The sequence below is a fragment of the Piliocolobus tephrosceles genome, chromosome 17 (genome assembly GCF_002776525.5).
Source record: "Piliocolobus tephrosceles isolate RC106 chromosome 17, ASM277652v3, whole genome shotgun sequence".
In the NCBI taxonomy this organism is placed as follows: domain Eukaryota; kingdom Metazoa; phylum Chordata; class Mammalia; order Primates; family Cercopithecidae; genus Piliocolobus; species Piliocolobus tephrosceles.
Window position 1 is genome coordinate 31609284 of NC_045450.1, and position 15489 is coordinate 31624772.

At 41.2% G+C, this 15489-nt stretch overlaps 1 protein-coding gene across 2 annotated transcripts in view; it reads right to left on the reverse strand.

Annotated features, from left to right (window-relative positions):
- C17H16orf87 (chromosome 17 C16orf87 homolog) overlaps nucleotides 1-12985 on the reverse strand; it is a 33371-nt gene extending 20386 nt beyond the window's left edge. For both annotated transcript variants that reach the window (XM_023189600.3, XM_023189599.3), the window contains exons 1-2: nucleotides 12624-12985; nucleotides 5714-5810 (exon numbers count right to left, since the gene is read on the reverse strand). In XM_023189600.3, the coding sequence (XP_023045368.1) occupies nucleotides 5714-5810; nucleotides 12624-12689 (163 nt within the window). In that variant the 5' untranslated portion in view covers nucleotides 12690-12985. The remainder of the gene's footprint in view (nucleotides 1-5713; nucleotides 5811-12623) is intronic.
- Nucleotides 12986-15489: the final 2504 nt, after the last annotated feature.

Genomic DNA, 15489 nt, shown 5'->3' on the forward strand with positions numbered 1-15489 from the left:
TTTCTTTTTTTTTTTTTTTTTTTTTTGAGGTGGAGTTTCACTCTTGTTGCTCAGGCTGGAGTGCAATGGTATGATCTTGGCTCACTGTAACCTCTGCCTCCCTGGTTCAAGCGACTCTTCTGCCTCAGCCTCCTGAGTATTTGCGATTACAGGTGCACGCTACCACGCCCAGCTAATTTTTGTACTTTTAGTAGAGACGGGGTTTCACCATGTTGGCCAGGCTGATCTCAAACTCCTGACCTCAGGTAATCCACCCGCCTCGGCCTCCCAAAGTGCTGGGATTACAGGCGTGAGCCACCGCACCCGGCTGAGCATTTCTTAACACAGTGTTACTGCTAACATGCATCTCTTTCTCTCACCAAAATTAATTTTAAATTTTAAAAAATTCATTAATTCCACCTGGTGCAGTGGCTCACGCCTGTAATCCCAACACTTTGGAAAGCCAAAGCAGACGGATCACCTGAGGATGGGAGTTTGAGACCAGCCTGACCAACATGGAGAAACCCCGCTTCTATTAAAAGTACATAATTAGCCGGGCGTGGTGACAAATGCCTGTAATCCTAGCTACTTGGGAGGCTGAAGCAGGAGAGCGGCTTGAACCCAGGAGGCAGAGGTTGTAGTGAGCAGATATCGCACCACTGCACTCCAGCCTGGGCAACAAGAGCTCTCGCTCAAAATAAAAAAAAAAAGATTCATTAATTCCTATAATAGATTTTGCTTATATATACGTATTTTCAGCTACATTAAGTTCTATATAGTTTTACTCTACCACCTCCCTATTTCTTTTCTTTTTTTTTTTTTTTTTGAGGCAGAGTCTCGCTCTGTCGCCCAGGCTGGAGTGCAGTGGCCGGATCTCAGCTCACTGCAAGCTCCGCCTCCCGGGTTCCCGCCATTCTCCTGCCTCAGCCTCCCAAGTAGCTGGCACTACAGGCGCCCGCCACCTCACCCGGCTAGTTTTTTGTATTTTTAGTAGAGACGGGGTTTCACTGTGTTCGCCAGGATGGTCTCAATCTCCTGACCTTGTGATCCACCTGTCTCGGCCTCCCAAAGTGCTGGGATTACAGGCTTGAGCCACCACGCCCGGCCCCACCTCCCTATTTCTGTGAATGTTATGAAGGTATAATTGATTAGTATTTATGAAAAACATGAGTTTTAAACAATTCATATCTAGCTAAATCTAGTCAGCCTAACAGATTCTTTTCTTCCTGCACATCACAAACTGTGTACAATAATTAAATAAGAGCTTTCAACCTAGTGAAATTTTAAAAATATCTTTTATAGCTTTATTTTTAAAATCAATGAGCTTTAATTGTAGTCCCTTTTTTAAAAAAGATGTCTACTTATGCAAACAAGTCTTCCTTGACTCTGTACTTGTTATATAATTACCTATCTATCCATTTATGTATTTCCTTATTAATACTACATGTAGAAATCATTTTGTGGGGTTTTAAAAACAAATAAGCTCATACTTCAAGTACTGTTTTGCAGCTTTTTCTTAAATTAACAATGTTTTAGAGATCTTTCCGTTTCAGTACATAAAATCTGTATCATTCTTTCAAACTAGCACATACTACTAACTAAAAGATAACTTAGTTACTTAATTTAACCATTCCCCTATTGATTACATCTGGCTTACTAACAACCTTCTGCTATTATAAAGTGTTGCCTTGAAAATCCTAGTAAATGCTTAATTGTGTATATAAACAATTAGGCTCTCTAGGGCTACCTACCTACTGATTCTAGGCTCTGCATTCTAGGCTATGTGTATTTAAACCTTTTAACAATTACTGGTAAGACTGGTCTCCAAAAAGGCTGTACAAATTTTTGTTCACACCAATAGTATGAGACTATCCATTTTGCCATACTCATGAAAGTACTTAGAAATTCTTTACACTTATGTGAGCTGTGGGCAAAAAGAATGGCATTTCGTTTCAACTGCATTTCCCTGATAATTAGTGAAGTTGGTTATCTTTCAGATATATAGTGTACACTTTCATTTCTTCTATTAATTCTCTACTACTTTCCTTAAAACTGAAATGTTCTAGATCTCACTAACAACACTAAGCACTTGATAAATTGTGGTGACCTTAAACTCTTCTCAATGCCCTACATACTATGGGATTATCCAAGGCAAATCTTATTTCTAAGAAATTTAATTGTAAAAACGAGTATTAGTGAGTACCTAAAACTTAACATGCTTTGAAAATGTTAGACATTTTCATACGCACTTCAATCCTCTAACACTGGTTCTATAAATCTATCTTATAAACAAACAACAGTTGCTCACGGAGGTTAACTAAGTTTCTTAGAAAGGGACAGAATTTGAATCTGAAGCCAGGTTTTCTGACCCCCATGTCTGTATTCTACCAAACCGTTTTTGAGGCTTTGAATACTCTTAATCCTCTGCCTAAAATCTTTTCCTCCCGTGGTTTCTATGGCACAGCCAATCCTTGACGTTTCTCCTTCCTTTCTGGTTTGGTTTTGCTGCTGATTCTTCCTCCTGCAGGGATTTCTGGGCTTCAATGTTTCATCTTCACTTCAAAGTCAAAAGACCACTCTTATTAAACAAGGAAATCTCAGGAAACTCCAAATATAAAATAATAGTGAATTGCTTCTTAAAACTCACTCATTGCCACGACTTATGTAACATTATGCTGTTGGTTTTTCTCCTACGGCTGACATTTCTTCTCAGTTGATCTGACCTGTCTGTAAAATTGGTGTTTGTCAAAGTTTAGCCCCTGAATGCCTTCCTCTTCCTAACTTACAAACTCTGCAGTGCCAGCTCATCCATTTTCCATGATGACAACTACCATCTAGTCACTGATTGCTCAAAAGTTTTATCTGCAGCTAAGGCTGCAGACTATATGTCCAGCTGGAAAAAAAAAAAATCTACATGGATGATGTTTCTATATTCAAAATTAAATTCTTCATCTTTCCCCCACAGCCTGTTTTCCCTCTTATATTCTCTTCTAACTAGCAATCCAAGTCAGAGATCTGGGAATCTTCTAAATTTTTCCCTGTGGTTTAACTGGTTAAACTTAACAACTCATTAACACTTGTATCATCTGTTCCTTCTTTTATTTATTTTGTTTTACACAAGGTCTCACTCTGTCACCCAGGCTAGAATACAGCAGTACGATCACAGTTCACTGCAGCCTCAACTTCCCAGGCTGACGTGATCCTACTGCATCTGCCCCCCAAAATGCTGGAATTACAGGCATAAGCCATCATGCCTGGCCCTGTTCCTTCTTTTATCTTTGCTGAGTTTCTTTTTTTTTTTTTTTTTTTTGAGACGGAATCTCGCTCTGTCGCCCAGGCTGGAGTGCAGTGGCTGGATCTCAGCTCACTGCAAGCTCCGCCTACCGGGTTTACGCCATTCTCCTGCCTCAGCCTCCCGAGTAGCTGGGACTACAGGCGCCTGTCACCTTGCCCGGCTAGTTTTTTTGTGTTTTTTTTAGTAGAGACGGGATTTCACCGCATTAGTCAGGATGGTCTCGATCTCCTGACCTCCTGATCCGCCCGTCTCGGCCTCCCAAAGTGCTGGGATTACAGGCTTGAGCCACCGCGCCCGGCCTTTGTTGAGTTTCTTAACTCATTTCTCATCTGAATCACTGGTACATAAAATGAGCTCAAAAATACTTGAATAAAAAAAATAAGCACTTTGTCTCCCTAAGAACAAGGATCATGTCTTACTCATTTTTAGAAACTCAGCACTGAGCTGACATGCCACCCTAAAATAGCTACTGAGTGAATCATCATTTCAGAGTTCCTTTATCTAAATCAAACTCTCACAAAGTAAGATCCAGAAAAGCATTTTTAACAAGCTCTTCTGGATCAATCCTATACAGCCAACCCAGCAACTGCCTTTAAGAACCAATGAATTATGTTCATTCTCATGATTAGAAGAGAACTGAAACAGTGACAGAAATGGAACTAAACAAGTTTCCTGCCACTTCTATATAGACCTAAGATAAATAAACCTCTCAGACATAAATAAAAATTATTCTTGAATCATCTGCTACTATAATCACTCTAACTCAGTATCCTTCGTTAACCTACTGCAATAATCCACTTCCATATTTGTACCCCTACAAACTGTTCTCTACACAGCAGCTGGAATGATCTTTCTAAAACTCAAATCAGAGGATGCCATCTTCTCCTCACTTCATCCCACCCCGTCTCAGGGACAGTTTCTCCTCACAGTTTACAAACAAAATCCAAACTTCTTACTCTGGTTTACAAAGCCCTATATAATCTAGCCTCTGCCTAGCCCTCTGAACTCATCTTCCACTCTTCTAATCATACTGTCTACACTGCAATCACAATGGTCTTTTTGTTCCTAAAATATACAAAATTTTGTCCAACCTTAGAACTTTTGCACTTGCTATTGTCATCTGTCAAGAACACTCTTCTCCCTGACCTTATCATGGCTAGCCCCTTCTATCCACTGAGACTCCATTTAAATGTCACCTCCTCAGAGGGACCTTCTCTAACCACCCAATCAAAAGTAGCCTCCCAGTCACTTGATAGGACTATAAAGCATTTATCACAAGGTTACATTTTCTCTGTATATTTGTTCACTGTCTATCTCCCACCCACAAGAATATAAGCTCCATGACAGCAGTAAATCTGCCTTAACAGTAGAATTCAATGCTTTGTGCCCAAGGCTTGGAACAGTGTCTAGCATACAGCAGGTGTTCAGTACGTATTTGTAATCAACCTACTCTTATTTCGAGGTCACCACTGTATGAAGGTCTGCTTTTAGCCATAAGTAACAAAATTGTATCTTTTAAAATTAATAAATATGTCTATTGAACAAATCCAATTTGTCTACTTTAATGGAAAAGCAACAAGTTCAAACAAAATCATTTTTTGGATATCCTCGGTCAGGAACTGTAAAATATAGCCAACATGTCTAGAAACGTTTTTCATACCAAAACCAAGTTATATTTTTCAACGGTCACTAGTTTAAAAAAAAAACAAAACTTTAAAGTTGCTGCAAATTGTACCAGCATTGTAAGAGAAAAAACTCAAATGTCCATCAACAGGAAAATGGACAAACAAATCTCCATACAAAGACTCCTACTAAGCAATAAAAAAGAATGAACTCTTATTGGTACATACAATATGGCTGAATCCTAAATAATTATACTCAGTGAAAGAAACCAGGCAAAAAAGAGTACATACTGTATGATTCCATTTATATGAACAGTGACAGAAGGAAGATCTGTAGTTACCTAGAGTGGAGGTAGCAGGAAGGAGGGATTACAAGGGGAACTAGGACACTTATGAAACTGATGAATGTTAATAATATTGATTGTGGTGATTAACTGGTATATACATATGTCAAAATTTATCAAACTGTGTGCTTCAAATACATCCAATTTACTCAATGTCAATTATTACTAAAACTTTTTTTTTTTTTAAGTTTTTATATCAGATCAGGTCACTTGCTAAAACCCGTCAATGGTTCTCCAACTTCAAAAATAAAAAATTTGTTACAAGCGTTATCAGGTTGTAAGGGACTTAACATTTAAATGCAATGCACATGAAACCAATGTCATAAACTAATTCCAATAGTTAATAAAAGTCAAACACACTTTAATAGATTTAAACTTTTAACTTCAACAAAAAAATGTAAATAGTAAATTCACAAAAATTAACTTTGTATTTCTACATCAAAAAGCTAAAAAGGTATTAAACTCACGATTACCTGTAGAAGGTGGTGATTTCTCTGAGTGTTTTGCATTTAAAAGTTTTCTGCTAATAAATATGTAACCACAGGGACATGATTTACATGCAACAGGAACCTGTAGGAAAAAAAGAAAAATATATATTATTACTATTTTTCTATTGTTAAATTTCTCAGTGTCTGTGTGGTCTCCTCAAATGAATGATAAATTACTTGAAGTAGGAATCACGTATTTATTTAAACCCCAACTCCTTACAACAAATTATCTGAGATGAGTATCATATCACATATTCATATTCTTTTTTTTTTTCTTTTTTTGTTTTTTGAGACGGAGTCTCACTCTGTCACCCAGGCTGGAGTGCAGTGGCGTGATCTAGGCTCAATGCAACCTCTGCCTCCTGGGTTCAAGTGATTCTTCTGCCTCAGCCTCCCAAATAGCTGGGACTACAGGTGCCCGCCACCATGCCCAGCTAATTTTTATATTTTTAGTAGAGACGAGGTTTTACCATATTGGCCAGGTTGGTCTTGAACTCCTCACCTCATGATCTGCCCGCCTCAGCCTCCCAAAGTGCTAGGATTACAGGAGTGAGCCACCACGCCCGGCCTGATATTCATATTCTTCTACTGCTTAACAAAACCATGAGGACCATACCAACACCATAAAAAATAAATGCATATTAAATATGCCCTGATGTAAGCGACCGATAGAAAACTGTAATAGGGTCAGAGCAAGGGGAAATATGTGGGAAAAAAAGGAAGCATTTCCTAAAATGTTAAGTTTGACAGCATTTTATGGTATAGAACAAATTTGAAAAGCGTGAGTGGGCAGGAAGTCATTAAAGTAATCCTGGTAAAAGATTATGAAGGACCAAGTGGAATAGTAAGAATGGAAATGGAAAAAAGGTAGATCTGCCAGAGTTTCAAAGGCAAGAAAAACAGACAAAGGCCCAAACTGATGACTGGTGAAAAAGTGGGAAGAAGTGAAAATAACTCAGGATTCTAACATGAGAGGAGAACATATCAACTACTACTGACAAAAAAGAATAAAGAATAGTTTACAGCAACTAGTTTTTTCTTAAATTGTTGTGGGTAGATAGTAGGTGTACATGTTTATGGGGTACACTAACACAGACATGCAGTGCATAACAATCACATCATGAATCACACATTCATCCTTTGTGTTACAAACAATCTACACTTTTTAAGTTATTTTTAAATGTACAATTAAAATTATTACTGACTATAGGACTGGGCGTAGTAACTCACACCTGTTGGGAGGCCAAGGCAGGTGGATCACTTGAGGTCAGGAGTTTGAGACCAGCCTGACCAACATGGTGAAACTCTGTCCCTCCTAAAAAAAAAATACCAAATTAGCCGGGCATCGTGGCGCATGCCTATAATCCCAACTACTTGGGAGGCTGAGGCAGGAGAATCACTTGAACCCGGGAGGCAGAGGTTGGTTGCGGTAAGCCAAGATTGCGATCGCACCATTGCACTCCAGCCTGGGCAACATAAGCAAGACTCTGTCTCAAAAAAAAAATTATTATTGACTATAATCCCCCTGTTGTACTATCAAATATTAGGTCTTATTCTTTCTAACAACAACCAGTTTGAGAGGCAAAAGTATACCAACATAAAAAAAGAGAATGTAGGAGAAAGTAGGAATTTAGATCCAGAATCTTCTATCTTAGTTCCAGGAATGACTCTGGACAAGATATTTAAGATCTTCAAGCTTCTGCTTCCAAATCTGCAAAATACATAAATTTTCTTTCTCTACTCCAAACTTGTAACTGTTTTTTAAGCCAAGTGCTACTGAAAATCATTGAAAAAATTTTTTAGTTTTCCCCATAATCATTTCACCCATATCAAAATTAACAATCCTTGGAATCAAGACATGTTCACCAAAAGTCTGAAACTAATCTTGACGAAAAAGTATTTACAGAATAATTATAGTAAGAAAATTTCAATTTTCTTTGTAAGATAAATTCCCCCATTTGGCAGTTGTTCTGCTGAAGCTTTTTATCTATGTATGTACAGAATGCCTCATCTTACAGAATCTAAATACTTGATCTAATTGAGCTAAATTGAAATTTTGGCAGAAGAATTCCTTTTCTTTGTATAAAAACATTGAACAAAGGATCTCCAGTTTGTATTTAAGAAAAATAGCACAGAAATCAATAAAAATAATCAAACTCCAGATTTGTCTAACAGCTTGCTTTGTTAAAAATGTGATGAGATCCCTTCAAATCACAACCAAAAAAAAGTTACATTTTTTAAATAGTGTAAAATCTGTCTAAAATAGATGTCTGCCATTTTTTCAAATTTCATATCTTCATATAAACCAAGCTCCAAGGCACTGACTCATTTCATTTATACCTAAACGTATTATTAAGGGCATCCACAGTAATGTAAATTGTTTTAAATTAATGCTATCCAAAATACACAAATGCATGTTCTTACTCAACAGCTCCTTTCCTAATCAGCAAGCATTTTCTTCCAGCTACTGAAACTCAATAAATTTGAATTTGGGTTTCAGTCTTATACAAAAGAACATTATATCAATCCATATCCAGAATTAACAGTGTTGCAGTTAGATGAGAAATGTACATTTGGCTTTGGGACCCAGAATGCACAAACACTAACTCAACTGATAGGTTGATTTTCATCCACAAATGAAAGTGTTTTATGCTCAATAAACCTTCATGTGCCTGAGTTAATTCATTCTATCATCCTGTTTAAAATAAAAAGTTCCTTCACCTCAACCTCTGCCCTGGAAAAACAAATAAACAAACACACCACTACCACCATCACCACCCTAGATCCTGTAAAAAGAATCATCAAATAGGTTGGACAACTTCAGTAATATTAACCTCATTTCATTCATTATAGTATAATTTAGATTTTAAACAAACACACCAAAGTTTCTTTACATTTCAGTTGATAATACTAAACATAACAGTAATGAAATTCTAATGTTATACTTTCAGGATTTTAAAAGGAAAGAAAATATTCAAAGTATTGTTTACTGCTAGTTTACTGGGTATTAATTCACTTTTTGAAAGAAAGATTTAGGTTGTTTGTATGTTTTACAAGTAAAACAGATTTTTTATTTATTTTTATTTATTTATTTATTTATTTATTTATTTTGAGACGAAGTTTACAGGTGCCTGCCACCGTGCCCGGCTGATTTTTGTATTTTTAGTAGAGACAGGTTTTCACCATGTTGGCCAGGCTGGTCTCAAACTCCTGACCTCAGGTGATCCACCCGTCTCGGCCTTCCAAAGTGTTGGGATTACAGGTGTGAGCCACCGTGCCCGGCCTGGATTTTCTTTTCTTTTTTTTTTTTTTTTTGAGACGGAGTCTCGCTCTGTCTCCCAGGCTGGAGTGCAGTGGCCAGATCTCAGCTCACTGCAAGCTCCACCTCCCAGGTTCACGCCATTCTCCTGCCTCAGCCTCCCGAGTAGCTGAGACTACAGGCGCCCGCCACCTCACCCGGCTAGTTTTTTGTATTTTTTAGTAGAGACGGGCTTTCACCGTGTTAGCCAGGATGGTCTCAATCTCCTGACCTCGTGATCCACCCGTCTTGGCCACCCAAAGTGCTGGGATTATAGGCTTGAGCCACCGCGCCCGGCCCGGCCTGGATTTTTTTAATCTGCAAAAAAAAAAAAAAAAAAAAAATCTGGTCCTATAGTGTTTCACTGATTTTTCACCTTTTTTTTTTCTTTTTTTTTTTGAGACGGAGTCTCTGTCCCCCAGGCTGGAGTACGGTGGTGCCATCTTGGCTCACTGCAACCTCTGCCTCCCAGGTTCAAGCGATTCTCCTGCCTCAGCCTCCCCAGTAGCTGGGACTACAGGTGCATGCCACCACGCCCAGCTAATTTTTTAGTAGAGACGGGGTTTCACCGTGTTAGCCAAGATGGTCTGGAACTCCTGACCTCGTGATCCACTAGCCTCTGCCTCCCAAAGTATTGGGATTACAGGCGTGAGTCACTGCGCACACCGTTTAACTGATTTTTTAAAAGCTCTAAAATAATTACATTACAGATAACTCATTTAGATTCTTTATTACTGAGAGAACCAAAGGAACTTATACCAGACATATTTACTATCCATCACATAAAATTTCCTTTACATTAAAAAAATGCTGCTCTATTTTTTTAAAAAAGACAAAAACAGAAGCATACACAAAAGATACCAGAAAACTGACAAGAATCTTGAGTACCACTGCACACAAAATGGCTCAGTAATTTTGAATGACTGATGGATATGAAACCCCTTGAAAATGAAAAGTACTGTGGTTTAATATGTTTTAGAATGATATGTTCAACAGAAGCCTGCAAAGGAGATGTTACAAAGCGGTTGAAAATCTAGCTTTTTCTTGTTTGCTGATCTCTGTACCAGTCTTTCAAACCTACACACACACACACACACACACACACACACACACACACACACGTAAATCTAATCAACTGGGAAATCTCAAATTTAAAGATTTTACATTTATGTTTATAAACTAAATTCTAATTTAATGTTTTTTAGGCAACTTAGAATCATAGCAGTAATCTAATGTTTAGAAAATGGCTTTCTAGATTATAATCATATTCTAGTTTGTAACTAAAAGAAGCCAGTACTTTTAAATTAGAAAGCTAAAATTAATCCATTATTTCTTCACGTCAGGTTCATATCACCAAAAGTTTTAATTAGTCCTTATACACGTTATATTCACTTAAGTATTTGGAATAAAGGACAAAACAAACCAACTCATTAAATTATGTACTAGCTTGCTATGGGCAGAATTACACGCCCCCCACATACCCAAATTCATATATTGAAGCCTTAACCCCAATGTGATGATATTTGGAGATGGGGCCTTTGAGAGATAATTAGATTTAAATTAAGTCATGAGGGTGGGGCCTTTTATGAGGGTGTGATTAGAGACCTTTTATGAAAAGGGAGAGAGCTTGACCCTCTCTCCGCCATGTGAGGCCACCAAGAAGACAGCCCTCTGCAAGCCAAGAAGAGAGCCCTCACCAGAACATAACCGTGCTTGCACCATTATCTTGGACTTCCAGCCTCCAGAACTGTGCGAAAATAAATTTCTGTTGTTTAAGCTACCCAGTCTATGGTATTTTGTTATTACAGCCAAAGCTGGGAAAGCTGATTTTATATGAAAGAATAAATATGGGGGAGGGGGTGTATAATAAAATGAATGTGATCTTTCCAAATAAAACACTGATCCTGTTTTGTTGAACAGTTTTTCAGAAACTCCTATTAAGTTTAGTATCCTTTGCTCTTTTATATAAAAATAGTCATAAAAAACTATTTTTCCCAAAAGGTTGCTTTATGCCAATTAGAACAAAGTCAGGATTTGCAAATACTTGTGCCTTACAGAAACTGGAATGCATAACGCATACCCCATGTAAATCTTACACTTCTACACAATTAACTGGAATAATTGGAAATGATTTAAACACTGAAATAATATCCCGCAAAGAGTCATATCGCAAAGACCAGTTTTGTCAAAATTTAACAAATTTAGTTTAGTAGTAGTAAGAATGAAAGTAACTCTTTGGAAAACATGACTAAACTGTTTTTATACTGCATACTGGCATAGCTCCTACACTGTATTTCTTGTACAACCTTTTTCTGATGAGCGTTTGTACTACAGCCCATAAAGGATACTTAATAAAACGTGTAACATGTTTTCTGTTACAAGATTTGAAAAACCTACAAGAATTATCCTTGAAAAATGCACTAAAATCAGCTTATTAAAAAGTCTCCAGCCATTTCAAATTACTCTCGATTAAAAAAAAAAATTTTAAAAGACAGGGGGGAGGGGAGGCGAGAAAGGTAGTCATTTTGAAAAAATTCACTCAGTGGAAAAGGAAAAAACACACCCAGATCTACACGCTGTTAACAAATGAGGGCCTTACGAATGCTTTTAATTGAAGGAGTTTTAACTCATTCGATGTTAAGGCTTAAAGGAATGTCTATTATTCCAGTAAAGAATTGAGACACGCTTCAACACAGCGAACACTGAAATGAGATGTTTTAAATTACAACTATTACACCATGAACTCAATGTAGAAAGGAATCATTTCAAATTCAAGAAACCAGATAGAGAGAGAAGGAGGGAGGGAGAGAGAGACAGAGAGACAGAGAGACAGAGACAGAGAGACAGAGATATAGATCTAGAAGCAGACAGGCCAAATTTGTAACAGTGGATATTGCGAGGGGTGGTGAAGTAACGAGCACCCAAAAAGGAGGAAGGGCTTAAACGGGAGCCTTATTCAATCATGAACCATTAAAAACAACGTAAATGCAGGATTCGCGATTGTACAGCAAAAATATAATAAATACATCAGGAGGGGAAAAAAAAATCTCCAAATTCGCCGAAACTCAAAATCATTACACGCGGCCCGCTTTGTCCCACTCAGGCGCCCGCCCCGGTCGCTGAGGCGCCGTTTTGGGGGAGCCCAGTACCCGTCGGAACCGGGAACAAAGCCGCCCGGGCCGCAGGAGGGGCTCTCGGAGCCAGGGCCTGGCCTGGGAAGCGGGCGCACGGCGCACTCTCGCCGGGGCTGCGGCCCGCAGGCTCCCACCGCTGTCACCGCCGCGGGCGAGAAGAGTCTGGGGCGCCAGACAGCCGCCCAATGAGCCTACCACAGGCGTGCTCCCCCCGCCCCCGGGACACAGCAGGAGGGGCTCGGCTGTCTGGCCGCCGCCAGGCGGATACTGGCTGGCCACGGCCCTCGGCTTTTCCCGGGAAACCCCTCGGTGCAGCCCGACCGGCCCCGGACCCCCGCCGCCGCGGCCGGGCCCAAGGACCTGCCCACCGCTCGGCCACCGGGAGCCCGGCGAGGTCCCCCTCCACAGACAACGGCCGCCAAGCCACTGCCGCCCGCCCGCGCGCCCGGCCCCCGGCACCCACCTGTTGGTCGCACTCGGGGCATGACTTGGTGGCCATCTTCACTTTCTTGGCTCGAGTTGCAGACATGCTCCTCTCCCTCAGCGGCGGCGGCAGCTACGGCTCGGGCTCCTCCCCTCGCACTTCGGCGGCCCGGCCTCCGCCCGCCCCGTCTCCGCGAGCCTCACCAAGCCTCTGGTGGGTGCGCGCGCGCGTGCGCGAGCTCGCGCGGAACCTGCGCGCCAAGGGGGCGGGGCGTCGGCCGGCGGCTCCTGGGGACCGCGACACGTGCTCCCACTACGACTCGCGACCCACCCGCGAGCTCGCCCAGAGTATCACTGGAGGAGAGGAGACCTCCCGGACAGCCCCGGCGCAGCAGTGGCCACGCCTCCTCTCGGCCTGGCAGACTACGAGGGGGCAAGGCCTGGGCGGGACTCGGCAGTAACGGGCGTCGAGCTCGATCAACGAATGCACAGGTAGGACGGGCCGTAGTGCTGGGCACGCCCCCTCCCCATGGAAAGAGAACGTGGGAGCGAAGGCTGGGGAATGAATGGTGAAGGGCGTAGCGTGGATCCTGGCATTTAATAAACTTAAGTAGGCTGGGCGCGGTGGCTTCATGCCTGTAATCCTAGCACTTTGGGAGGCCAAGGCGGGCGGATCACGAGGTCAGGAGTTCGAGACCATCCTGGCTAACACGGTGAAACCCTGTCTCTACTAAAAATACAAAAAATTAGCCGGGCGTGGTGGCGGGCGCCTGTAGTCCCAGCTCCTCGGGAGGCTGAGACAGAAGAATGGCGTGAACCCGGGAGGCAGAGCTTGCAGTGAGCCGAGATCGCGCCACTGCATTCCAGCCTGGGCGACAAAGCAAGACTCCGTCTCAAAAAAAAAAAAAAAAAAAGCAAAAAAACTTCAGTAGATGTTACCAAGGCTAATCGTTGAGGAATCATGATAAACATTTTATGAGAGCATTGGACCTAGCAGCAGAGTGAATTGCCTAAGTCCCACTGTCAGGAAAATTTGAATAAAATGCAGTGTCAGCCTTCTAGGAGCAGCCTAGCTGTGTAAACCAGTGCTACTCACTATTAAGATGAGGGATCAGTTGTTTTTCTTTTTCCAATCTGTCGGTGACTGATACTTACTAAATTAACATTAAAATTAAATTATTCGAGGCTTGGCGCAATGGCTCACGCCTGTAATCCCAGCACTTTGGGAAACCCAGGTGGGCGGATCACTTAAGCCCAGGAGTTCGAGACCACCCTGGGCAACATAGCGAGCTCCCCATCTCTACAAAAAGGAAAAGATTTTAAAAATTTAGCTGAGCATGGTGGCCCATGCCTGGAGTCTTAGCTAGTAGAGAGGCTAAGGTGGGAGGATCGCTTGAGCTTATGAGGTTGTTGAGGCTTCAGAGAACCGAGATTGCGGCCACTGCACTCTAGCCTGAGTGATAGTGGGAGACCCTGTCTTCAAAAAAAAAAAAAAAAAAAAAAAAGGCCGGGTGCGGTGGCTCACGCCTGTAATCCCAACACTTTGAGAGGCCTAGGCAGGTGGATCACCTGAGGTGGGAGTTCGAGACCAGTTTGGCCAACATGGTGAAACCCCATCTCTAGTAAAAATACAAAAATTAGCTGGGTGCGGTGGTGCACGTCTGTAATGCCAGCTACTTGGGAGGCTGAGGCACGAGAATCGCTTGAACCTGGGAGGCGGAGGTTGCAATGAGCCAAGATTGCACCACTGCACTCCAGCCTGGGCGACAGAGCCAGACTCTGTCTCAGAAAGAAAAAAAAAAAAGGCCGGGCGCGGTGGCTCAGGCCTGTAATCCCAGCACTTTGGGAGGCCGAGGCTGGCTAACACAGTGAAACCCCGTCTCTACTAAAAATACAAAAAAGTAGCCGGGTGTGTTGGTGGGCGCCTGTAGTCCCAGCTACTCGGGAGGCTGAGGTAGGAGAAAGGCGTGAACCCGGGAGGCGGAGCTTGCAGTTAGCCAAGATCGCGCCACTGCACTCTAGTCGGACTCCGTGGGAAGGGGAAGGGAGGGGAGGGGACGGGAGGGAAGGGGAGGGTGGAGTTAAAAACAACTCTGCAAAATGTAAGCTTACTTTTAAATATTTAATTTGACAGACCCAAAGTTATGCTGAATAAACAATCAGAACAAACATAACAGAAAGAAAATAATTTACAAACTGTACACGCTACTCAGAGAAAATTTGCCAGTATGCATTTATTACAGAGACTGGCTATTCCACTGATAACTTTTTATTCTACAATTGTTAACTAAAGCAAAGTTATGAGTTACAATTGTATATAGCAAATGCCTGTAAGCACACTTTGTATAAATAACAGGTATATAAATGTTTAAAGCTTTTAATATGAAACCCACGAGATTGCTTCCTGTTTGGTCATTTACAGGCATACCTTGGAGAGACTAGGGGTTCAGTCCCAAGCCATTATAAAAAAGAGAGCCACACTCAATTTTTTTGTTTCCCAGTACATATAATAAACATGTTTCCACTATACCATAATATAGTAAAAGTACAATAGCATTATGTCTAAAAAACAGTGTACGCACCTTGATGTTAAAATTGGGCTAAAAATCCTGGGCAAAATGGTGAAACCCATCTCCAAAAAAAATTTAAAAATAACCAGGTGGTGACAGTGCATGCCTGCAGTCCCAGCTACTCAAGAGGTTGAGGTGGAGGATCCACTGAGCTCAGGAGGTCGAGGCTGCAGTGAACCATGATTGTGCCATTGCATTCCAGCCTGGGTGACAGAGAGAAACCCTGTCTCAAAAAAAAAAAAAAAAAAAGGAGTTAATCCTGCCACTGCTTTATCAACTAATATTTATGTAATATTCTAAATCCTTTGTTGTCATTCAGCTATGTTCACAGAATCT